This window comes from Cinclus cinclus, chromosome 6 (genome assembly GCF_963662255.1).
Source record: "Cinclus cinclus chromosome 6, bCinCin1.1, whole genome shotgun sequence".
Lineage (NCBI taxonomy): Eukaryota > Metazoa > Chordata > Aves > Passeriformes > Cinclidae > Cinclus > Cinclus cinclus.
In genome coordinates this window covers 6,022,901-6,049,919 of record NC_085051.1, presented here as the reverse complement: position 1 = coordinate 6,049,919, position 27,019 = coordinate 6,022,901, and the positions used below count along the sequence as shown (strand labels likewise).

Here is a 27,019-nt window from a genome sequence, read left to right as displayed (position 1 = left end):
TCTCTCTATTTAAAACATCTGTAGACTTACAGAGTTACTTGTTTTTTGACCATAATTATTTATGTCTGAAGCTTGGAAAAAAAAAATCAGTGTGTAGGAGCTCTGCAGCTTAGCCTAGCTTTGTGCCTAGGGCCACATTCCCTTCTTATTACTCTTTTACTCCTTATTCACCAACTCCCACTTGGTGCTTTGTCTGAGGAAGGATTTTGTCAGGACAAGATTTGGCTCATACTGACTTGAACTGAATGTTAACAAACACTTCTAAGATATTTCAGCCTAATTTTTAAGCTGTTCTACATGATTCTCACATAGTAAAAAACAAGCATTGTTTTCCTCATTGTTAGAATCTTGCTTTGAATTTCATTAAACTTGTTGCAGCATATTGAGTGTTCGTGTTTCTGGTGCAAACCTATAGGGGTTCATTTGAAATAGCTGGAATCAGATGAAAAGGACACATTTTGAGACCATGAAGAGGATAAACTGGAAAAGTACAAATCTAGCCTGTAAAAAGAGCCTGTTACCATAGTAACTACTACATTGCAAGGTAGATGTGCCACCTGGGAGTTACAAAGCACTTCTTGAAAAATCCATGTGCTACTTTTCCTGTTACAAAGAGCAGATGGAATATAATGTTCATTGCTTTTATTAAAACACTTTTATTTGATGCATATAATTGCATTTAAATTTTTTTGATTTGTATTTCTTCCTTAACTTTGCAAAAGCACTTGTGTTTCGACGGAATTGAGAAAGAACAGTTACGTGTAGAAGGAGGCTGGTAAACTGCATATCATGTAGAAATTGAAGAGAGAGTATGTAGGTTTTCTCTAACCACCTCCTTTAATTTAGAAAGCAGTATGGTTAGAAACAGAATGGAATTCATCCAGCTAGATTCCTGACCCGCACTGCCCCAGACACTCACACCATAAAATAGCAGCAGTTGCTCATATAGTCCAGACACAAAATAAAATGTAATATAATTCCTCCCTCTGCTTCCTTATTTGATTTCCAAATTCCACTCAATACTTCCATGTCCTTTGGGACAGTAAGGCAATGGAACTCTCAATAGCAGGATCGGCAGTGAAGATCTTATCCTCTGTTTTACACCAGAATAGATCTGCTGGCTTTCGTTCCCCACAAGCTGAAGATGGGTCTGTTTTGCTTACACAGTTCAAAACAACCTTGAACTTATTGCCCAGCTACTCTAGGTTTTTGGTTCCTTACATGAACTCTGGTGGACAAAGCATTAAGTTCCTACTACCTGTTTTCAGCTATCAGGGTGATAAATGCCATAGGATATTATGTCAGGAATCCCTGATTATTGACCACTATTCAGAAGGCCATTGCCATAAAGCTCCCTAAGCACAATTCCAGTCTTGGTACCACATTCCAAGGAATATAGGAATACATCTTTTTCATCCCCAGCACCTGCACTTGGATTTAAGTCATCAACCACCGATTTCATGTAAGTTATTCCTAATGTACATTGACTATCTAAATAGTTTATTCACTGGAAATGGAGGCTTTCATCAATAATAATAATAATAATAATAATAATAATAATAATAAGTTCAGTAACTGATCTTAAAATTCCAAATGTGATTCATTCAAACTCAGGAAAACTCATCTGATACTTGAGAAATATTTTTTTTGTTTAAAATGCATATAAGAGTTCCTTTGTTAAGTGTTCCTTTAATTATTTTTCTTCATAAAAATATTACGTCCTGATTTAAAAAGTCTTAAGAATACTTATAAAAATCCCCCCACAAGGTAATAAAGTTATTCAGATAAAGGCATTGAACCATTTCAGAAATAATTGGAAAGCCTTTAAATCACTCAACAGAGCTAGTTTCAAAAGTATGGAAACAATAATTGGTTACCTTATGGGTTCTTTTTGGTTTATTAACCTACTGTGACTGAGTCCTTAAAGCAGATCTCAAAAACATTTGACCTTAAGAAGACTTATCTATTCATGATAAACAAAATACTTTATTAGAATGCTACAGCTTTGGCCAGGCATTTTTTCTTTTTATGAAACAATTTAAGACTTTAATTTGTTAGCTATTCTGAAAATATCCTTTCCTGGGCCTCAGACCATTTTTACAGGCCTTGGTTTATAAACTGGATATGAAAATGTCTTTGGAATATTGTTTGAAGTGGACAAACATCTGCACGTTCCTCTGGCATTTTGCACTGCTTGATGCTGACACACTAGGTGTGTACTTTGTTCAAGAAAACCACAGTGTAAAAATGCTGCACTTACTCTTTCTGCTCCTATATAGAAGTGCAGTTTGAATGTCAAGTAAGAGTTTCACAGCCATATCTGCTCTTTTGATATTGATGCCTTTGCTCGTTTGCCATCATTGAAGAGTACAGAATATATTTTTACTAAACATCACTGCCTTTGGTAGCACATGCCAGACCAAAGAGGCCAAAGTCAAGCTGATGCAGCTAATAACAAGCAGGAAAGTGGTTTTTATCTCTTTTTTTTCTCAGCCCTTATTTTTGAGGCTATTTAGTTAGGTTTGGCAATGATAGTGTACTTGAGGTCCCTTTACATTAACTTTGTTTGAACTAGCCCTAACAAGGACATCATGAAAGGCAATTGAAACTACTGGGGAATGTCTTGGCATGAAATTTTAATCATATCACAGTGTTTTCTGTATGCTTTTTTTCTAAGGTGTTAGTGCACAGTTTTAAAGAGGCAGGGTCTCTTCCTGGTAAGGAAGATGTCTCCGTATTTATATATATTTAGAAGGCAGGATGCATCTTATGATATCTTCATTTTGCCTGTTAGCACTTGGAGCTGATTCATCATGAAATACTGAGAATACATTTGCAAAAGTTTGATGCTAAACTCCATGTAACAAACTGCTTGAATTCAGATAGAGTGCAAATTTGATGCTGAACCATGTGACATTTTTGACTCAGCTACTAAATCATTGCAATTGGAAGCACCATAGGGTGCTTTCTGGGACTACAGAAATGTTAAGAAAAGCTAAGAAAAATATCATAAATTAAGACTTATATTAAATGATACATTATGACAAGTGTCTTATTGAATGTTTTGCTATCCATGCTATTTTAAACAGCTCCTATTAATAACTTCTTGTTTCATAGGTTAAACACATTTCTGAAGATCCACCTTGTAAATGCCCTACTAAATTCTGTGTGGAGCGTCTTTCACAGGGAAGATACAGAGTTGGAGAGAAGATCCTTTTTATTAGGGTAAAGATTTTATCTTCACTTTTTAATTTTTACTTTGTTTTTACTTTACTGCTACCTTCCACTTCGAAAATTGCATCACTGATTAACAGGAAAAAATATTTTCTGGTTAACCAGTGTTGACTCATTTTTATGACACAGTTGGAGAATAAATAACCTACAGTGTGTTAACTGACCCAAGGAATTATTAGTATGTGTTAAATATCCTTCTGACTTTAGGTCATTGAATTTGCTCTCTCTTTAATCAATTGGAACCAAAAGAAAAGTCTTCAGAAATGGACCTAGTGACCTCTCAGTTTGGCTTGAAAGAATATCCACTGAATTAAAACAGTCTTTGTCCCACTCTGTTTTGACTGATACTATTTAACAGGCCAGGAAACAGATCAAAGGCTTCATGATCATTGAATTGCCAAGTCATGACTAAGATATATTTCTAAAGCAGCATGAGCAAACCATTAAATTCCATAGTACTTTATTTGATTAACAGATATTTCCAAACCCAGAGTTGTATTTCAGACTTTGCATGTAGAGTATTAACTCCCATAGCACAAAGTTAATCAGTATCAATATTTGCTAGCATTATTGTATGGCTGAATTTAGCACGTCTGTTCTTTCAAAGCCAAATTCTTCTGATCCACTTAACCTTCTTTATATATGTCTATGGTAATAATACTTGAAAATATGCTAATCTTGTTATTCTGTAGTTGTATGTTGAGAATCTGATGCATACTGCATTTCTTTCCTTCTTCTCCACATGCACTGTTCTTGAGTCATGACTTGACAAAATGATGGGTCTTGCTCTCAAATAACTGTTATCCCTATTTTGCTAAAGGCACATAACTGTGACCTGACAAAACTGAGCACTTGTAAACAGAAGAAATCAGAGGGACTCCTTACCTGCAGAAGTCAAGTTCCTTGTTCAACAAAATACCAGAGTGCTTATGCAGTCATAAACTTCTTCTTAACATAGCTTACAATGAAGTCAATGAAGCCAGATAAGGTTTTGGGTTTTCTTAGGAGTGTGAAGTTGGGAACGTGTATAAGTACCGTGCTGAGTAAGTACTGAGACTTTTCATTAATTCAGTAATAGGTCAAAAAGAAGAATAAATAAGGGATTTATTAAATCTCGCAGATAGTTTGAGATTTAACATGCTAGTATAAAGGATTAATGGCTTTTCTGGTTTGTAGACAGTGATACATTTTTTTTTTTTTTAAATTCTGTAGTAAATTTAGGTAATAGCTTTATTACTAGTTTCAAACCGCTTTGAAGAAGGTAGTAATTATTAACCAAAGACCTCAGTAATCTGGCACAGTTTAACATTTACAGTTTCTTCCTATTGATTTTCATTTTAAAAACAGTATTGAAGTATTTTTAGTCTTTTATTTTTGAGAAACATGAGTTCTGCCAGAATGGTGAGTATCAAATTCCCTTTTGCTGGCTTCTTTATTATGCAATCTAGTCCAAGCAAGATTTCATTCCAAGTTTGCAAACGAAACACCCTTTTCATATCACAGTACTGCATTCCAAGTTGAATTGTGCAAAAAAATAACAGTAATATAGATTAGGTATTAAACAGCAGTATTAAAGATCATTCCTACAAAACATGTCAATGAAAACTTGCCATGCTTTTCCATGGGAACCAGTTCATGTTCCTAGGTTTTAAAAGTCAGTTGTCTTTTGGTTTTGCTTGTTTTGAACTTTCATATTGGACCACTTCACTGGATCACAGTAAGTTTTTACTCTTCACTTTACATGTTCTTCTTTACATAACTAGATTTATTAACCTTCCTTTGGAATCCTTTGGACGCTTGTGAAAAAGCACATTTAAGATGTGTAGCTGATTATTAATTTTATTGGTATTAGGCCATTTGGTACCACTGAGGTAGTTCCTCTATGCTCTATGTTCTTTACACAGCATGACACAGCCAAATAAATGCCATTTGTTTACAACCCAGTGTATTCCAGTTGAATTGAGATCAACAGTTTCATTGTTTTAAGGTGGCTTATTATATCCACTACTCTATTAGCCTATTAGCTTTTTCCAGTAACCTCTACAGAATTTAAACCTCTGTCATTTCAGTGATGCTGCAAGTATGCCATGTGGTAGGAGTTAACTCCTACTAATTGACAGTTAAGATTATTTTTTCAGAAATATTTTAATAATATAATATATGTATTTTTTTTTCTAATTCTGCAAATTCTGTTAGGAAAAAAACCCAACCCCAATGTACAAACCAAAAGAGAAAGTGTCCCACGTTCCCCTTTTTGTTCATGTATATCCATATATGAAATAAGCGAACAAGGAATGGCAAAGCAAAATAAAACATGGCAGAGCATAGATTTCATGCAAAAAATCACAGAAACAAATTACATGTGTCAATTTAAAGTAATTCTAAGGAAAGGAAACACTTTGGAATATGTAGCAGAAAGCACAAGGGTAATGATCCCATTAAAATTAGAGGGGTTTTTTTAATATGGGAAAATATTTAAATTCCTAATAGAAGTTTTAAATCTGTGAATTAAGGGAAAATATAAAACTTCATGAAAACATTAAGATACTTAAATCTTCTGATAAAATTTCATGTCCCAAAAGCAGTTTTTTATGCATGAAGTGATTTTATAATGCATAAACTGAATATGATTAGCATAATGCTGTGGTGGCTTAGATGCTAAAAATTTATTTTGAATAAAAATGTATCTGCTTGCAGATTCTTTTTCCTTCCTTCCAAATAGGAATCATTCTAATTTCTACTTACACAGAAAAGATGGAAGGCATGGTTTATAGTAATGGATTTTATTAATAAGTTGAAATAAATGACCAGCTTATTTAAAACTGAAACATTGGTGTACAATTAGTGGGAGCTCTGTATGTGTACAACATCCAATTAATCATTTGCATTTTCACTCTCCTACTATTCCACCTTGTGCCTTAATCTTTCAGAATGGAACTGAATGAATAAGCCTATTTTTGAAAATAAAGAATAACACATCATGAAAACTTGTACAAATGTTTGGTTTATAAATTGGGAGAGTCACTGAGTTTGAAGTGCTTGCTTCATGCAGAAATCAGAAAAGTAGTTATTAAGAGAGATTTTTATAGTGAGAAATGTCAGTCATGCCTTTACAAAAAGTACTTTTTAACAGTTTCAGTGACACGAATTCTGTTTTCAGGTTACCTCGTGTTGCATTGTACATGCATTAGCATGAACGTTTCACACAAATTAACTAGCTGCTCTCAGAAGGATCTATTGTTTTGGTCTGTACCCATGATGGCATTCAAATTGTTGGGAAATTATCTTTATGCAACTGGAGTCACATTAGATGATATAATGAGTCCCGGATTTAAAGCTTCTGTTTTTTCCTGTGACATATTGATGTTTTCTGTCTGGCAGATAGATGAGTTGATAAATACGTAATTGCTCTGAAATGATTGACCTTGTATTCTTAGTATCATTTAACATTATTTTGGTATAGTAATAATAAAATGTTTATTTAATATATTTTTATTCTAAATCCCTCAAAAGGAAAGAAAATTTGTGTGTGTTTGTAAATATATATATCACATCACTCTGCAGGCAGTCTAGTATACACTACTGTCTCTTCCTGGTGAGAAAAATGTATTTGTGTATAAATATAGCAGTACATTTTACTCCAAACCATCCAGGTAGTGATGATGTGCCATATACCATATAAGAACTGGAAATAAGGAGAAATGGAAAGCAGATTGATTATACAGAGCTCAAGACTCAAATGCTTTGTTCTGCCTTTCCAATTCAAATGCATATGTTGTACTCATAGCTTTTGCATAGTGTATTTCTGTATTTTGTTTGCCCTTCAACATCAATTTCCTAGCTTTTTTGTCTTCCTTATTCCAAAGATTTTCACAGTTGTTCTGCTTTTCCCAGGCCTAGTCACTTCCAATCTGCAAAAGAGTTTATGTCTTAATAATGAAAAACCTTTCCTAAGCTTTATCGATACGAAATAACTTTCCAGAGTGTTTAAAATGCCAAAGTCATGGGCAGATCAGGAGTTTTAATTAACCTGACTCCAAAGGAGATGTAGTGGGATGCCTGGGATCTTGGGAATGAATTCTGAGAACACATCTTGGGCATCGGGGCAGCAACACTCATTGTTCTCTTTGAGCTTCTAATCTCAGTCTTCTTGTGTTTGTTTACAACTACAATAATTCTCAACTTGAGACTGCGTAAGACCTGGGGAAAGGAATGTCTGAAGTCCAGCCCCAGTTTGTGCCCAGCTACAAGGTGGTTTTGGAGACCTTTCAGCTGGACACTTCTCTACTCTGTGCCAATTCCTCTCCAACAGCTTTACAATCACAGAGTAGATGACATTTCTGTCTTGTGCTACTGAAGGTGGAATTGTTCTCAACCTTCTCAGGTTTCATATATTACTAAAAAAAAAAAAAAAAAAAGGTACTTAAAGGACCAGTAAAATTCACTCCAGAAGTCTCAGAAACTCTTGGACAAACAGTGATACTGAATGTGTCAGTGGGGTGGCTGGAGTTGAGTGGTGCCTATAGATCTGTCAGGAAATCTGTCTTGTTCTGTACTCCATCACTAATCTGTGGACATTAGGCAGAACCCTGCCCTATCCCAGCTTAAGTTGAAGCTTACTTGTTCTTTTAGTTATCCTTTCTCTCCTGCCTTTCCCTTTATTCTTTATATTTTCCCCCTTCCTGCCTTCAGCTTTTATTATTTAGACCCAGGTGTCTCCGTGGAGCCAGAAGCCCATGGACATCTCTCTTCACTTTGTACCTGATGATGCTGATTTTGCACTCAATCAGAAAGCAGCTACAGCTCCACTATCTGGTCCTTTGAAGAACTGACGTTTCTCCTTAAATAATTGACTTTTGCTGAGGGTTATCCCATCCCATAAAGGATGAGAAATTAAATAATTAATTTTTTGCTCCTCTTGATTTAATTTTCTACCTTTTTTCACTGACATACTGCATTTCTGCAGCCATTCATGTTAATTTCATGTCTAGAACTTTGAAAGGATTCATCAGAAACTTCTTTACAAAAAAACCCCTTTGTAAGTCAAATTATTAGCTCCTAATTTAATGGAAAACTGTTGAGGCATTTTGGTTTTTTTGCTTTCACCCAATGAAGTTCTTGTTAGATTTGATGGATTTGTGGTTTTTTTACAGAATACATCTTTGATGCAATATTCAAATTCAGTGGAACTGACAGGCTGTGCAATAGCTCTGCAGTTTTCTCACTAGCTTATACTTGTTTGCCTCAAGTGACCTTCTGTGGATAATCAAATCCTGTGTCTTCTTTAATTCCCAGTGTATCCCTCTATGCATTAATGCGCAATGAGAACTCCACTTGGAGATAAGAAAAATTTTTAGCAAATCATGTTGGGCTTTTTTAGGGTATAATGTGTCTTCAAGAGGTGCAACATTCTAGTTCTTGACACATACACCTAATTACACCTGGTAATTTTCTGCCATAGTATTTATAATTGAGGATTCTAGAACTGAAGTTATAACAATATTATAACAACATTACCTGAAATCAGTAGAAAGAGAATTTTCCACAGGAGGAGGCTAGGGTAGAGTATTCTGAAGCTTTATGTTTAAAGCCATACCCTAAAATTCAGATGATTTCCTTAGCAAGAGTCAAAGATGGCAAAGCAAGACATTCCCCAGGTGCCTGAGTTTCCTTTCTGGTAGGAATAAACTAGGGTAAAATTACCCTGCACACCAGCATGGGCAGTGTTTTCTGTGTAATGATTACTTGTACAAAAAATTGTTAATACTTTAAAGGTAAATAAAGATGAGTAACAAAGCTAGAAAAATATGTATTATTGATATCATTATTTTAGACTTTTCCCCCCCCCAATACTGAGAATACAAAAATAGACCAAATTCTGTAACTCCCCTCCTCTCCTGTTTTTGCTTCTCTTACTCCTTTCATATAAAAGGTAGTGGACCAGCATCTCCACAGCTAAGAACACATATAGACTGCTAATCAAGTCCACCATTAATCTGCAGACAAGAACTTTCAAAACAAAAAGGCCTTTATTTATAGTATATTGTTGAGAACTAAGGATTGGGCTCCGTAAGTTTATACCCAAAACGTTAATGGGGGAAAGTATTTCCTTTCTCTCCGTTATTTTCTTGTGTTTCTGTTAAATAGATTATTCATTTTGTAAGAATCCATTTGACATTTACTGGACAATAATATATTCAACATTAATGATGAGACAGCAGCATGTGCTCGCATTTTAGGAAACAGTTTAGAAAACCTGATGCTTTAGAAATGGAGATGTTGCTATTTGTAGTGTTGCTCTTAAAGGATAGCACTGGGCCTTACATTTCTTCTTTAAACTTCTTTGGTGAGTTGACTTGGTGTGACACTAGTGGGAATTATATTTAACAGAGCCAAGAGTCAAGGTAAGTACATCTGTCTTTTATAGAAGAATGCTAAAATATTTTTAGGGTGAATGTAAGTTAATATTCTTCTCTGTAGGTTTAGATAATTACTATACAATGCTAATTCAAAAGGGAAAAAACCCACCTGATCCTTTATGATATACCCTGTGTAGAGTATACTTTTATACTGTAAACATAACCCATGCTGCCATCTGGAGAAAAGAATAAATGTGCCTGATGTGGTGGCCTCGTTAACCAGAGCTTCTCCACTGTTCATGAGGGGTTGTGATTGGACATTTAGGATTCTGGCATGAAAGTGCATTGATTATCTATTGCCATATTCCTTAGCTTTAGTGTAATATTCTTAGAGAGGTCTTAGCCTACATGGGAAATTCCAGTTGGGCTTTATATCTTGACCCAGGAATGATGTTTCTGCATAGAACTGGGCTGGCCTCGACTTAATAAAAATGGTATGTAGGCTTTTAAAATATTTAATACAAAGTGGTTTTACCTTTCTATTTCTGAAATAACAGGAAGAAGTTAAGAGTGCATTTTAAAAAATATTTCTATATCGTCCTCATGTCATTGTGAAAGCAAGTTTTTTCCTCTTGTTATATCTTGTTACATTTTGTAGGCACTCATGTTGTTCACCAGAAACTATATCTACTCTATTTTGTTTTCAAACTTCACTGCACCTCTGGCAACATGCATGTAAAGGTAAAAACTCTTTTTTGCAATATATCAGCACAGCAGGATTTTATCCCGTGTGTGTATTGATGACTTTGTCCTCTGTGATGCCTTCTAGTTCTGACTAGAGGAAAAGTGGTATTTCCAAATCCTTTCTCATGTTCAAATACAGAACATTGTATTTTAATGAAAATAGTTGTGATTTGCATGGCAGACAATTTATCAACTAGTATGTTCCACTGGGATTTTGTCTTTCCTAGCAGTTGTCAGATGCCCACTCTTTATCTATAGAGAGATGGGGGAAGTTGAATTTTAATTTTTGGTTTTTATTCTCCTAAAAAGGTGTGTGGTGGGTTTTTTGGTTTTTTTTTGTTTTTTTTTTTTTTTTTTGGTTTTTTTTTTTTTTTAGAATCAGAGGGATACCTTCATCTCGCCTACAGGGTTCTTTCAGTGGGGAGGAACAAGAAATTCCTCTCTGTTTTCTGTGTTGAGTAATAGGATTGATAATCAAACTACAGAGTTACATAGCATTTCATAGTATTCATCTTTCAGATTAAAAATGTAAAAATTAAATTGTCAATTTGATATATTCTTTGTTATAAATTTTGGGGATGTTTTTACATTGATTTATTAAGATTCTATTTTGAGATGTTATGTTCCAGTCTTGAAAGAAAAAACCCCAAACAAAACTTTACTTCCATCTGCATCAGTCAGTAAGAATAGATTTATCTTTCAAAAAGCAAAAAGAATTATTTAACAAGAAGCTCTCATGGTAGCAAAGGAGTAAAACAATGAGACCTTTATCCATAACAGTTATGTCTTTTTTATTATTTATTAGTCTAGGAGCCAGACTATGAGACAGTCATGATAAATTCAGTGTATCTCTCTTATATTGCAATAACATAGAAATAATATTCTTAGGATATACTGAATGATGCTTTTTCAGTGCAGATTTTTAGATTTTTTTTCTAACTACAACATAAAATATTTTAAATATAATTTGCTTTTACTAATTTAGGGTAGTATTAATAGCTATTTTTACTTAATATTTTAAACTCCATTTCCATAAATAATTAAAGGAAAAAGACAGGCAAATATTCTTGCCTGCATTAAGGTAGAATTAAGGAAAGAGGTTTTAAGGTTAGGTGCACTCAGGTTTGATTATATATGTTATTCTATCTAATATAATGACAACCTGCCCTTCAATCTACTTGTGCTGAACTGTGTAAAATTTAGTTAATGATCAAAGTACATGAACAGATTAAATTACAGGTTTTAGTAGTTCTGCTCAGGGACCTGTAAGATCCTAGGCTGGTGTGTGTTAGTTACTGTTTCTGCTTCTCGAGCTGGTCACCTCCTTGTGCTGGTTTTGCAAATTTAACATTTAGTGAAAAAGAAGAAAGCCACCCACAAAAATTATTTTTCTGAGAACTGCTACGAGCTTTCCTCCATGTGTGACAAAAAACAATGGGTAATTAGTTTGGAAAACTGACAACCTGTTAAAGCACTAAAAAAGCTGAACACACCTCTGTGAGCACACATGTTAAAAATGAACGTGCCCAAAAAAAACCTCTCTTCCTTTCCAACCTTTGAAGAGAGAAGGACCCCCCCACTTCTGACCCAGTGGCCGTGCAAGGTCCTGAAATTCTCTTGTAAGCCATGATAATAGACTATTATATATTAAATAATTATCCCTATAAATCATAAAAAACAGGAGGGGGTGGAGTACTGTTTACATTGCAAACATAAGCAAAAACATCCATGCTAGACAAGCAGATGTTGAAGTAGCTATGATCCCATAAGAAGTTTGAACAGAGGAGAAAAAAAAAGAGAAATGAAGACCCTTTGCTCCCAAGAAAGAAGAAAATCCCTGTTCCCAAAAATGAAGATTATCTCAAAAATAACTGAAGAAAACCTTTGCTTCTAAACAGCTCATCCTTAAAAGTATAGCCCATTAACTAACAAATTAGCCCTCAGAAACAATTGTGGGGAAAGCTGTAAACCAATACTTTTCTTTATACCTATCAAAATTTAAGCCTGCTTTGCCTTCCTCCTAATCCTATCTCACAATAAAAAATTAAAGAAATAATTCTAGTAAGTTCACTAACAATTTAGCCAACACTAAACCCATAAACATCTAAATTAGTTTCATTAGCCAAAAAAAAATTCAAATTAGCAAACCAAAACCACTACAGTCACAAATGGAAATAGTAATATCAAGTGACTATGCCAGTTCCCATGGTACCAGAATTATGCTTCCCTGGCAAATCCATCAGCAGATATCACTAATGCCCAACAAAGGTCACCTTTTGATCCTGACTTTATTTTCTTTGGTTTTGTTTATTTTCTTCTTGGTATTGGAAGTTTGAGTCCAAGACCAGTTACACGTTTTGCATCCTTTTTTGTGCATCAAATAATGAATTTTCACTGAAGTTTGCTGTGTAGTTTCTCTCCTTTGGCAAGAGAACATTAAGAAAATTGTAATTACTGCATTTTTGCCTTAATGAAAAGTTTGTTAATTATCACATGGATGCTACAAAGTACCAACTTAAAGATGGGTTCAAGCTGTTAGAAATGCTCTGAAGTCAGTGGTAGCCCACACAAGCCAAAGGATAAAACTTCTATCCTAATGTGGATTTTGGAGTTAAAACTGAAAGTGCAGTTGCCATTATTTATCCCCTGCTGAAAGCAATATAGTTCAACATACTTCCATAAATGTTTTATTTTTTTTTTGTTGTTGTTGTCTTCTAATAATGAACTCTTTCATTGAGGGTTAGCTGTACAGGAAAACAAACTTTCCCCTATATTTTGATTTTTAAAAAATGAATGCTCAGATTTCTAAATATTTTAATACTTTTTTTAACAGTTTATTTTACAAATTACATTGAGATGTAACAGATGTAAAACTGCTCTGACACTTAAACATTGTTTTACGTGTTTTAATGGAAGTTCAGGAGCATTCCTTTTACTCTTTTTGTTGTCACTGCTTTTTGAAACTTAGAACAAAACAAGAATATATTCCTATAAGGAAGTTTTAAACACAGAAAACATTTTCTTTGCCAAGGATGATTAGTAAACCTGGGAGTTCCCAGAGTCAGTTGTTATCTAAAGTGTATTTACCAAAAAAACAGCGCCTACTAAACTGATGATCAGCTATAGATTGCTCATCAAGTTGTGAATCAGCATCACTTTATCCAGATTGCTTTATGGTGTTCTATCAAATGAATGTAGCTTAGAGTTTAAAACACAACTCAAGCTTTCTCCACCCCCCCCCCCCCCCAGTTCTACATACCAGGACACTAAAATGGTCTTAATTTTATTAAGATAGTATTTCAATCATGGCAACACATGCTGAAGTGCTTTAGTTGTTATAAATACTCTATGTAGATTAATATATGCTGTGGAATTTATTAGATATTTTACTGGATATTTTAGGTTTTGCAGTCCTAAGATTACACCTCTTCTCTAACCAGCTAGATGCAACTCTGTCTGAAGCTTTTAAAATTCAGAATGCAGCCAGAACTGTTACACACAACATGCCATTATGTTACTTAATAGGTGATTGCTCTTGTAAATACTGAAATAACAATAAGTAATTTTAAAATTTGTGTTAGGTTTTTATCATACCTAAAATCATAGAATGGTTTGGTTTGGTTTGGTTTGGTTTGGAAGGGACCCTTAGAGTTCATCTAGTCCAACCCCTCCTCTAAGAAGGGTTATCTTCAACTAGACCAGGTTTCTCACCCATCCAACCTGGCCTTGAATGTTTCCAGGGATGGGACATCCCCAACCTCTCTAGAAAAACATGTGCCATGGCCTCACCACCCTCACTGTCAAACACTTACAGCAAATCTAAATCAACTCTCCCATGTGCTTAAAACAGTTACCCCTTGCCCTGTCCTGTCACAGCACAGCATAAGAAAATTGCTGCTTCCTCTGCTGTGTTTGCTGCCTTTGTTAATCTTGCTTTTCTCCTCTAATTTTTAACATATTACCACGTTAGCTTAACATGGACTTTATTGTATTGAAGAGTAATTATTTGTTCATAAGGACACATGTTTATAACAATTTGGCAAGTTCATAACCACAATAATTTCCTGTCTCATTTGAAGTAAGTTTTAATAATCTCGAAGACTTTAAATATGAAGGAAGTGGGTTTCTGCCTCTGTGTCAAAGTTTTTCATGTGTTAGACTACCTGTAAAGGAACTGGTTTCTACCTCATCTGTGTTCTGCAACCCCCCCCATCTGAAACTCTTCCTTTTCCTGAATTTTTGATTTTTATCTTTCCTTTTGAATGAAGATCTGGAGGAGTACTTGATCTCGATGCTGTGAATTTCAGTCTGGAACCCAAACACAATTTTGAATCTTTCCATTAGAATAACGATGGGTATGTGCTGGTGCAAGTGGTTCTGGTGTGGAAGTGAGATTCAAAGGCAGGTGTACCCAGGGCCTTTTGGCTTGGCAACCAACTGATGGCTCCCTGGCCCTGTTCTGCTGCCATGATTTTACGTGGAGCATATCAATAGATCACTTAAAGATGACCCAGCTAAGTCACAAAATGAGTTTCTATTATAGATATATTTTTTTAACTAACACAGATATTTAAACTTTTGATAGCATTTTGCTATATCATGTTGCTTTCCCAAGAAAATATTTGAGCTCAACTAAACTGGTATTGCTTCAGGTTCCAAAGTACCTCCTGGTTTCCATCAAGGGAACAGAAGAAAAAAAATTTGAAGCAGTTATTCTTTTTACAGCTCAGGTTTTGCTTTCCATATCAGACCTGAGAAACCTGTTGCCATTACCCAGCCTGTTAGCTAGAGCAGTTAAACTAATATAGCTCACTTACTTTCAGACACTGTAGTTGAAGATACTATTTCAATATCGTTTTGAACAATATATTGAATTCTTTGTATGATAGGGTTTAAAAATTCCTGACCTAAAATGTTTCCCAGTCAAAATTCATGTATTTAAAATATATTTTAGATATTTTTAAATTTTTATTTAAAATTTTCTTTTAAATGTATTTCTGTTGTGTCTAAGGGGTAGAACCATAGTAGTATTCAGAATTCTGTGTAGAACCTTCAAACCCAACTCACGTAAATCAAGTGAAACGGTAGGCTGCAAAAAACTCAGGTTTTCTGAAATTTCAGTGGTGTTTATGCAAATTTCTTTTACTTAACTTCCTCATGATTTACTGACAGGCAAGAGGAAGAAGGAAAATTTAGCATTTTATATACAGATAACCCTCTTTCTAGTTCATTCTCTCCTCTCCACCCGTTTCTCAAAATATTGGCGAGCCAAAGGATGATATCACGGCAATTTAATGCTGAAAGTGTGTTTTTTCTCAGGTCTCCCTCCTTCTCTTTAGACTTTGCTAGAGTGATTTATTTATTTATTTATTTATTTATTTATTTATATTCTGTTTTGGTTTTGTTTAAATTTAATATAGTGTTTGCAAAAGATGCTGTAGACTTAAGGCAATTTTGGACATAAACCTGGATTTTGAAGGAGCTCATGAAAACCTGGTCTGCATGTATTGATAATTATGTATCATTTTGTTACAGATTCAGGTATAATCTATCTAATTTACTCAGGGTTACAATCTTACTGGCCTAATTTGAGAAGGTATTTCCAGCTGAGGAAAAGTAATAGCAAAGGGGCTGTGGTTTTGTTCACGGTTTTATTTATTAGCTATTATCATTTTTCAGTCTTGACCTAGCCCTGAGTCCCTTGCAAACAGCACCAAAAAAATTAAATCTCTGAGAAGTAGAGCTGGTTCTCAGTGTTTCAGGAAATGCCATAAGTACAAAAAAGCTAATGAGGACAAGTAAGCAACCAGTGCTTTTGAAGTACCTCAGTATATGTGGAATAGTAGTACAAATGCTTTTTGTTAAATATACAAGGCATCCACATCCCTTCTTTCAGACTGGTGAAAACTAATATGTCTCTGACATACTGACTAGGCTTGTGATGGTCCTTCTCTTCCTCTGTCCTCTACTGTTGTTTCTATTTAGCCCAAAAACTGGCCTGGGGTTTGAGCCAGAGGAGATGCCTTAAAGCTCAAAGCTTCATGCTCTATACCATGGTGTCTGTGGCATGAAATCTTTGCTGTAGGAAATATGGAGATCAATATGTTTGATTCAGGTCTGGCAGTGTGTACATATGTATACCTAAAAGGTCCATCAGTGAGTATTTTTTCATGCCAAGATTCTGGCTGTAATTGGCTTTGAGACATCAAGTAATTTTTTTGCAGATTCTAGTGAATATGAATGTAGTGACATTTAATACTACAGGAATTTTTATGTAATATCCCCTTTTTGCTAATACTGAAGTAGAGATTCCAATTCGAAAACAAAGAGTATCCTGATGATGAAAGATTGTTGATGTGTAAATAGACATAATTACATTTTGCACTATGATCTTCACATTCATGTTTCTTTAACTGTTAAAAATTCATGGTAACTGCTTAGGAGATACTTTGAGAATAAAATTATGTGGAAAGAATTTTTCAGCACTGGTGCTTAGCATTAGCAAGGCTTGTCTAAGGGAAAGATCTCTGTAGCTTTATCTCTGTTTAGAGCTACTGCTGGGGCTATCCATGATGCAATTAGATCTAAAAGTCTTACAAACTAGCAATTAGTTTTGACTTTCAAGATGAACGTAATAACAAGCACTGTTTAAAAAAGCAAAGTCTTTGTAAGAACAAAAGCTAGCACTAACTTAATAGACTCCAGTCTGAAGAAGCTTTGTTTTACAACACACATTCATTTTGCTTTATTCATAAAATGGAAGTGGGAAAAGTGTTATGAAGTTATATTGTGATATACCAATTTAACACATATGTTTGCATTTAGGAACTCTTGTCTGCTTTATAACCCATCTTACCTGGGCACAGGGTATTTAATGTATTTTATGTGAATGTGTGTGTGTACAGTTACACATGGGTGTGTACAAATGCACGTGTGCCACACTACTATCTGTGAAACCATAGTCCTTTGGCTAAAAATTTATGTGATGTCAAATCAAAATACATCAGGGAGAGTTAATATGTTAACTGGGTAATTTTTAGGCATCCAGGTGAATTTAAAGAGAGAACCATACCCTTCAAGTATGGCAAATGCAAGAAGGAAATGTTGATTTTTACCTTCTCTGTTTTGGCCCTGAGTTTGAAATATTTATGTCTGCATGCTAATTTTTAATCTAGGCAAGCTGTTATGCAGAACATATGCACTGTAATGAAAAATATTAAACTGCATATGGGGAGAGACATTGTGAAGACAAAGATCAGTGCACAAAGATTCTGTAGAAATTACTTTCCTCAGTGCCAGTTGGGAAACAGGTTCCTCAATTAAAATTGAATAAAGCTTTAAAGATTTAACAGACCTGTAGACAGTCAACTGAAATTTTTAGAAACTGTAACAGTGGTTCCTGGTCAGGTCTGTGTTTAGAATATGAAGGTAGATACAATTTCAGGCACACAGGGTTTCTTAAATGTTCAGATGAAGTATGCAGCTGGAGTTGTTGTGGTGCTTCTTCTGTGATAACCTGAAAGTAGGAGGAGAGGTAAGGTTAAAGAAAAACCTTGCCTTCTCTTGGATTAAGGTATGGCCAGGGCACACCATACAGGTGTAGAACATAGGAAGCACTGTCTACCCCATAGTTCAGATGTAGCAGCAAGGAATGAGAGAAAATATTTGGGAAGGCATTTCAATCAAGAATGTTTCCATTGCTTCTTCAGGCTTGACCGAAGCATCTCCTGATCACCTTAACACAAAAAGAAACCCCAAAATCACCAAAAACCAAACCCAACAAAAAAGCCTAAAAGCCCAAGCCCAACAAACACAACCCAAAAAATACTTCCAAACCCTAAACCCCCAAACCACCTCAAAACAATGTCATCATAGCATGACATCATCTTGCAACCCTTCATTAAATTGTCTGTCACTCTATTGGAATTTTCTCAAAGGAAAATCTATTATTCTGGCAATAAATAAAAAGTACATCTCTAAAGGAAGTGAAATCTAAGGATGAAGTATTGAAGTATGTAAGGATACTTGCATACTGGATTTGTCTAAACATAGCTCTTCCTTTTGTTACACTTTTTGAAATTAGCTTTACATAATTCTTTCTGTTGCAATCATGATTTAAAAGCATACATGCAATAGAAGTACTGCTTCTGTGAAAAAGGTGGTTTGTCTTCTCTAAGACAAGAGAGTCAATATAGAGCCTAGCTATACATAAATGAGCACTGAGGAAAATACTTTTGCCAGGAATCAGTTCTAAATCAGAAACAAGTTTATATATTAAAAGGGAAAGGATAGAAACTCTGGGCTACTCTGTTAGAGTAATCAGTGTCTTTTTGGCAACTAGCACATTTTCCCTTTCCAAGATCTTTGCCAGAACCTAGAACGATCTTTCTTCTGGTATTTGCAGAAAGATATAAAACTGATGAGTGCAAAGAGATCCAGCATATTAGAATATATACAACAGGGAATTTCCATGTGACTGAATTGAAGTGCTGTCAGGTTACAGCTAGCAGCTATCAAAACTAAACTGAATTGCTATACTAACTTTAAACAATTCGTTTCTGTGTCAACAGAGTTACCAGAGTCATAAAATTATTAAATACCCCACAGAAAAATAGAACAATATGAGAAATCTGTGCATTCTTTAAGTCTGATTGCTTCTTCTTTTAACCCCATCCATTTTTTATCTTTAAAATTTTGTGCCAAGGAAGTGCAGTTTGGGGTTTTTTTGGGTAGCATTCACTGCACTTTAAATGGGTTTCAGGGCTTGGCACCTGGTCAGCTACTCACAAGTGTCATGAAAGTACAGTAAACTCCTGGAAAGCATTCCAAAGATAAACTTGGAATTCCACAGAACAAAAATGATAGTATTACTATTATTTTTCCTGGATCTGTCTCATGGAAAAGTGAGGATTATGAACAAAAGTTAGTATCAGATGTGCTGTCAAAGTAGGGCTGTGGAAAACAAGAACATCACTATTTTGTCTTTTGTTGCCCACATGTACCAAATTGGTAAATTCTGGCAGTTTCGTGTCCATGTAAAATATCTTGTCTTGGGTCAAAGCAGTTAAAAATTCAACTTTAACACATCAAACTAGATGAGACTGATTTCAGCTGAAATTTATTTTGTACTAAACCATTTAGAAGAAAATCCCGAATAAAAGAAGTCCTGAAGTGATTTATATGTTTCTATGATTTGTATGTTACATTTAGGACATTTAGTAAGATTTATTAATGTGGCTGAGAAGTAAAATATTCTAGTTTGTATGTTTAGTATATTCAGTATAAATGGAGTATTAGTGTAAGGATATACACATAGTGCTGGTAAGGATATTCAAAAAATGGGTGTAATGACTGTAGTGAAGTAGTGATGTGTATGAAATTAAATAGTTAACTTCATTACGTAAAATTCATACATTTTTAAGCCAAAATGCATATCCATAATTTCTCTTTGGCAGTACAATTACAGAGCAAATCCATTTTAAGTTCAAGTATATTAGAAATTTGCTTCAAGATGATGGTAAGTGCTAATCTGGGCCTAGAAGGAAAAGAAAAAGGTATAGCAAGAAAATTTGGTGTCGGTGAGGTATCATGAAGCCATGTTGTCATATGTTAACTTCTGCTCATGCTATCCTCATAAATGCAACTAATTCACCTCTGCCTTACGTTTGAATGGCTATTTTTAGAAGCTGGGAGAGTGACCAGTTCTGGATCTTGCTTTTCACACTGCAGCAAGAGTAAATTTTGTCTACTTAGCTTGCTAGTTTAAATTTTCCAGCCTTCTGTACCCTTCTCCAGTTTATACACTTGGTATGTAATTCACAGTTTTATTTATACTCTGGTCAAATTTGGCCCAAAGACTTCCATGAGTTTTGATAGATTTGAAATATGTAAAATACTGCAGATGGCATTGGACTACATTTGACTCTCCAGCCAAATCTATCTGTGTATTTGGATCTATAGTCAAAACCAATGACTGCAGTCTTGGATAAATAGTTTGTGATGTGCACTATCTTAATTTTATTTAAAGTTTTTCATTCCATTCAGATGGTTTTCACAATTTTTTAACACATTAGCATAGTTTTGGTTCATTACTGACAATGCTGGTTTCATAGAGTTGCAGTGACATCATTTCATTCCAGCTTTGTAACATCATGCCCCGTAGACTCAGACTGACATAATTTTGAAAACTTTGAGAGAATGCTTTGTACTATTTAAAGGAAATTAAGGTTAAGGATGAACGTTATTGAAATTATGCCACCCTTTTTCTCCCCTCATTACCGCAGTGTAAATTAGAAGGCATTTTAATGAAACCCATGGAGTTAAATCAGTCCATTTCATGCCTGCTCATTTAAAAGAATAACCTCTAGTCTAAATTCAAGCAAGATCTAATAAAACATTCTGTCTCTAGATATTTTCCAAATGTAATTTTCTTGCTTATGCATGTAGCTTTGTTGATTTAAAAACCAGGGAATGGAGGTAGGAGACAGTATCCAGATTTCTGTCTCTTACTGTGTGACTGTTTTCACCATTTTGGTGTTGCCCTTAACTGTTCATATATAAGACTGGAAAACATATCTTGAGAATTTTTTGTTCTTTGTCTATTAGATTTTATCTAAAAGCACATGGACTAAGGTTTCCAGCATAACTGGGAGTCATAAAATAGAAGGAATCAGGCACTCTGTGGGCAGCCAGAATCATAGGTTATCTGTGCTTTGCACAGGTTTTCTGAAGTACATTACAGAGTTCTGACAGTTCTCATTAATATAATTGGTACTGGTTGAAGGAATATTATCTGAATATTGCCAGCTCACTTTTCTTTTTATTAAAAGCCCTTTATCTCTGTTAGAGGTGCTTGCAACGAAAATATTCTCTGAAATAATTTTCCCATGAAAGCTATAGCTGCTCCTCTCCCATTAATAGGTCAATGGAAACAGTGATACTGCAGGGTGGAGTTGACTGGCAGTGTACTCACTTCTGGGGACCTTGGGTTTCTTAGATATTTCCTTCAATTTGCATGACACTAAAAGATTGCTTCTATTTATAATGTACTCTATATGTAAAGGCAAACTGAGTTGGAAATTTGCCACTGTGAGAACATAGTGTTTTTAAAAGACATAAGGGTCAAATTGGTTTTTGTGAATTGACATTAGAGTGAGGCCAAAAAGACAGTGATAGCAGAGACTTGCTGGCAGGACTATGATGAAGAGATAATGTGAAAAAGAGTGAAATAAAATATACGAGTGATGCACTTTTCAAAGATAACTGCTCTACAAGTAAAAAGAGCCATATGGACTCATAGATTGGCTTTGTTTGGAAGGGACCGTAAAGATAATCTAGTTCCAACCCTCTTGCCATGGGCAAGAAAAACCTGCAATTAATAAAAAAATAGCTGTTAGAATAACTGTATAATGTACTGATATTCAGTAAAATTACTGTAATGTTAAGTATCAATTGTTAATTCTGTCTGTTAATGAGATATGCAACAAATAACGGAGCAGATACAGACATATACACATTATTACCTTTAGTCTTAGACGTTGGCCAGCTTATGTTTTTAATTTTACCATGTCCACCTGCAGGCTTATGAACATACAGGGTTATGAATCTAGGAGGGTGTTTTTCAAAAGAAGAAAAGGACATCTAGTTGAATGAAGCTGTAGAAGTGGAATTGTATAAATATGAGTGGGGGAAAAAAAAAAAAGTCTTTTTCTTTCCTGAAATCTTCTGCCCATTATTTGTTCTCCTGTCCATGTACTCTTCCTTCTTTTACAGTATACATTACATAGTACAAGATAAAGAAGGAGCAGCATTGGTCCAGCATCCAGAGTTCCTTACTGCTTGTGATAAGTAGTGAGGGTGGTAGGTGCAACTCATCAGGAGAAGGAGATGGAGTCTGGAGTGGTGGAAACCTGGGAACTCGGAGCAGAGTCGTAGTGGGAGGAGGTGGGATTACAGCTGCTGCTGAACTACACCATGAGGAGAAGCAATTGAAGGCCAAGCCTTCACATCATGGTCCAGAACTTTCTGGAAGAGTCAGACTAGAAAATATCTTTTAGTATATTGAGAATGAATTTACATTTCTGTAGAACTAGAGCGTGTAACTTGGGCTTTTGGGCAAATTAGTAAATTACTTTTAGGAATGTGAGTTAGCAGCTACTATTACTCCACAATGATGTTCATATGCAGTATTTTACCTTAATGTAAATGTTAAGAAATTGTTCCTACTGGACTGATACTTAAATTGCACTGTATCTCTTTGAAGAGTATTCTGGCCTCAGAATGTAAGAACAAAAACAGCTCCCTGTTTTCTCCTTGCCATTCTGGAGTACTGGATTGCTATGGGGCACTTGTAAAGATAAGGTTTGCACTCCTCTCTGTTACCCTGCTCATTCCTTTGTGCTTCTGTTCTTTAGGAGGTTTTAATTTTCTCTCACCTCTAATGCAGGGAGCAGACTTCCATGAAACTTGTGGGCTAGTTTCCATCCTGCAGAGGAAAGATGGAGGAAAAGTAGATAGATTAAATTACTGAACTATAACCCATCCTTAAAAACAATAAATGTGTCCCAATTTTATTTATTAATTGCTGATGCTATTAGAAGAGATTCTTGTAAGCAATATCCTCAGTATAGCCACATTTTAATGAGTCTTTTTGTAGAGGATAGTATAAATAATAGTTTCCTTCTAAGGGACCATATTGTTAAATATATTTACAATGACTGGACAATAGAACGTAATTTTGAATTAGTCAGAAATAAAGGCTGGATGTATTTATTTACATCCTTATTCTAGGATTGCTAAGCAACCAAGGACAAATGGCTTTATGTCTGGCTACTATATTGTATTGCTTTAAAAAGCTTTTTAAAAGAACATTTGTTCTTGAACACAGGGGTAAACTGATTGTAAGCGTATTACAGCTTCTCTTGGATAATTCCTGGATTTTAGTACATGATCTCCACAGGCCAGTGTAGTCATATGGCAAAAACTTCCCCAGTTTTACGTGTCTCAGTGTAGTTAAACTTAGTAACTACCATCATTGTCATGCATCATTTTGGTGGTGTTCTTTCATATTTGTTTCTTTATATTTATGTGTTAATTTTAATAAGCTGCAGTCACAGTAAGGTGACTAGTGCACATTGAAATTGTGCTCTATAGGTTCTTCATCTTCAGGACCATATAGACTGCTCAATATTTTTGAGCACAGACCAATTTCCTCTGCAAGCATTCAGTGAGGAGTTATGTTATGTGTATGTTAAAACTCCTAATTTCAACCATAGCTACCCTCTGACTGGTTTTATCTCAGTTATTGGAAACTGTACTTTTTAATGTTGATATTTCATGCATATATATTCACAGGTCCTACCTTTGGCTAGCCAGCATGCCTGTACACAGATGAAATGGAAGAAGTCTTGTTATGCCAAGCCTAGAGACTTGAACTATAGAATTACAGTATATTTACTTGCTGAAGGACATGTGAAAAATGTCTTTAGAGCTTATAATTAAACCTACATCTCTCAAAAATTTAAGGAAGTGAAAAAGTATTGTAGTCATTACATATTATCTTCTCTTATGGGTTGGATCAGACACCTCAACACTTGCCATTCCTGAAAGTAATGCCACAAAGAAGCAAAAAGTCTGAATAATAAAGGCACTATTGAACTTTTCCATCCAAAAATATGTAGGCAGTTTCTGCATTTGAAAGTGCAAAGACTATTCTGAGAATGCCCAGAAAAATGCAAGTCTTTCTGGTATTCTTTTGTTGGGACCCTCACCTTAAAACTTTGATTTTCCTTTTGCTTACTTGATAGTGTCAAACCAAAAGAGGCAGCTGTTAATCCTGAATAAATTCATAGAAGGCTTCTGCCATACAAAACCATCTAAAGTCAAAGTATTCATTACACTGGCTAGTAGTGCAGACAACCTCTACAGTGTCATTTATTTTTTAGTTCTTCTCAAAGATAAATGTGCAAACATAAAATTCATGGCATTCAGTTCCTTTTTAAGGTATCTGGAAATTCTAAATTTTTGTTTGTTTTTTATTGCACAAGGAAATTAAGAAGTCTTAGCTATCCTTTTTGAGATCTTAATTTCTGTAGAATATACTTATTTACTTATTCCTGTTTCTCATGCTTTTAATTGATTGTGGTGTTTGCCTGCCTCCTTGTGATTTTCCTTATAACTGCAATCCTGACCTGATGGTGTTTGATGGTTTTGACTTTGTGGGGTTTTTTAAATTTTTTTTTGGTTGGTTGATTTAGTTTGGAGTTGGGTTTTTTATTGTTGTTTGTTTGGATTTTTTAATAGACAGTACTAAGCTACTGAATTGAATTGCAATGACTCAGGACATGCCATTTATTTATTTAGTTAGTTAGTTATTTTGGACTTCACATGTTAACCTGAAATGCTAATGATCAATTTGAGGATGTTACCATACCTATCTCAACTAACTTTGAATGTTGGGTAAATCAAAATACCTTAAACATAGTTTTAAAGTTTACAGGTCATGATTTTTACCACTGAAGGACTGGCAGGGTCTTTATTTCAACAGGAGGTAAAAGATGATGATCTGGGGAAAAATGGCCAACAGTCACTTTTGGGACAAATATTTCAAAGATCACAACTACAGGGAAGGTATTGTTAGGTTTGCTGCACTGGTATCCCAAAGGATGGGAATGCACAGTAAAAGAAACAGCTAAGCATTTTAACTCCAGCTTCTGCATTGATATTGCATACACCTGAAAGTAGCTGTTTGAAGCAATTTGGAAGGTAAAAAAACCCAAAAAATTGCAGACAAGAAAACACATAGGTTGCTGCAATTGGATGTATGTGATAAGTGAAATCAGACTGTGCTGGACTTAAAACATCTGTCACTTACCACATGCACCTTGCTTCCAGAGGCAGGCAGTGAGGAGAATTCTGTAGATGAAGATGTATGGGTTTTTATTTAGCTGCAGGAAATACTTTCTTTTATTTGACTGTTTTGAGGCTGAATGAGAGAATGAGTCTTGATAAAATAGCTAGAAAACAGATGGCACTTCAGGATTCATAAGAACATTTTCTTGTCCTTCTGCAATCCTGTAACACGAGCATGTTCACATGCAACCCACACACATCTGCATGCTGAAACCCCAGATAAGCTGAGTTCAGTGGCAAAAGCTAAATAGATGATCACTCTCAATGAAGACACTCTGTAAGTGACTCAGTATCCTTAAAGGAATGTACCTTAGGAGAATCTTGATAGTCTGGGTAAAATTGCTTTTTGTATTTAGTGGGGTTTCTGTTTTAAATCTGTGCACAGTTTATTAAAAGAACTCACATTTTTATTTCTTATTAAATTCTGCTTCTAACTTATTTTGAATAGTACCTCACTGCTCTAATACACTATTTTAGAGGAATTTCTTGAGGGGTAAAAACTTCGTTGACATTAGAAAGTGAGAGAGAATTGTCTCCAGCTATTTGGGGTTTTTTAAAATAAACTTTTCAGGGTCCCAAACACTAATAGAAAAATTAATCATTACAATTAAGAAAATTAGTTGTTTGGGTTTTTATTCAAAGATAAGAGTAAAGTAATTTTCTTCTTTTTAAGAAATCTCTCATTAATTTATTTTAGCAGCCTCATGCTACTGTTTTTGATTTTTTTTTCTTAAATACAGTCTTCCCCTACCCCCATTATTTGATTTTAGTACATATGGTTTGCCATAACTCCATCCAGACATACCATTTGTGAGTTGATGCTTTCACTTACTCTCATAAACTCTGATCTCTTTTTATGTATATCATCTGTTTGCCATATCATCACTTCTGTGGAGTGTTGCATAAAATATTTCTTATGAATCAGTGTAGCTAGGAGCAACTAGATTTCTGCTCAATATCACACATTTCATTTGATGGGGACTAGGTCCTCCTTGTGGCTGGCCCAGACTGTGTGTCTAGAGGGTAAGAAACAAAAAAAATTCTATGAAATTGTATCAGACAGAAACTAAATATGAGGTTTGAGGGAAAACTAAGAATAAGAATTTCTAATGTCCAAACTGTCATGTTACTTCTATCAGTACAAAAGTGTATCTTGATTTCAGTTAGTTAGGCAGGAATACTTGGAATAATTATTTCAATGAGTCTGCTGTTGTCTGAAAACAGAAATAAGCAGTTTCATTAAGTGTTTTGCTATAGTCAATCCTAATGCCTTCCCTTTGTAGAAATGTTTAACACAGCTGTTAACTCCAGAGGCCAATAGCTGTCTGTGCCATATAGGATTTACCTGGCTGTGGTTTAATCCTCTAAACCAGTTCCTGGCTGATTTAGGTATACAAATAGCTGAACTCCTTGCATTAGTGTTTTATGCCATTATACCATGCATATTAACTTCATCTCTTGCCGCACACAAATAGATGAAAAATGTTGCATTTTGCAATGTGAAAAGGGAAAGTTTTTCATTTCTTCACTTGAATGTTTCTTTTACAGAAGGCAAGATGTTATTTCATGGCCTCTAAGTATCTTTAATGATACACAGAATGACTGCAGAAATGCTCACCCTCAAACTGGGACTTCTACACTAATCAAATAATTGTTCTTCAATGTCTCAGGCTTCATGAGATCTTTCCATTCACTACACTGTGCAAATGGATCTTTCTCTGTTCCTCTCCCATTCCTATAAAATTCTCAGTTTCCCCAGCACTGCTTTCCAT

The 27,019-nt window shown here is 34.9% G+C and overlaps 1 protein-coding gene across 1 annotated transcript in view; it reads left to right on the top strand.

The window, feature by feature from the left end:
* The window catches only part of GAS2 (growth arrest specific 2), a 74,383-nt gene that overhangs the window by 37,819 nt on the left and 9,545 nt on the right, over positions 1-27,019 (top strand). Inside the window, exon 6 of the mRNA XM_062495251.1 lies at positions 3,118-3,225. Coding sequence (XP_062351235.1) covers positions 3,118-3,225 — 108 coding nt within the window. The remainder of the gene's footprint in view (positions 1-3,117; positions 3,226-27,019) is intronic.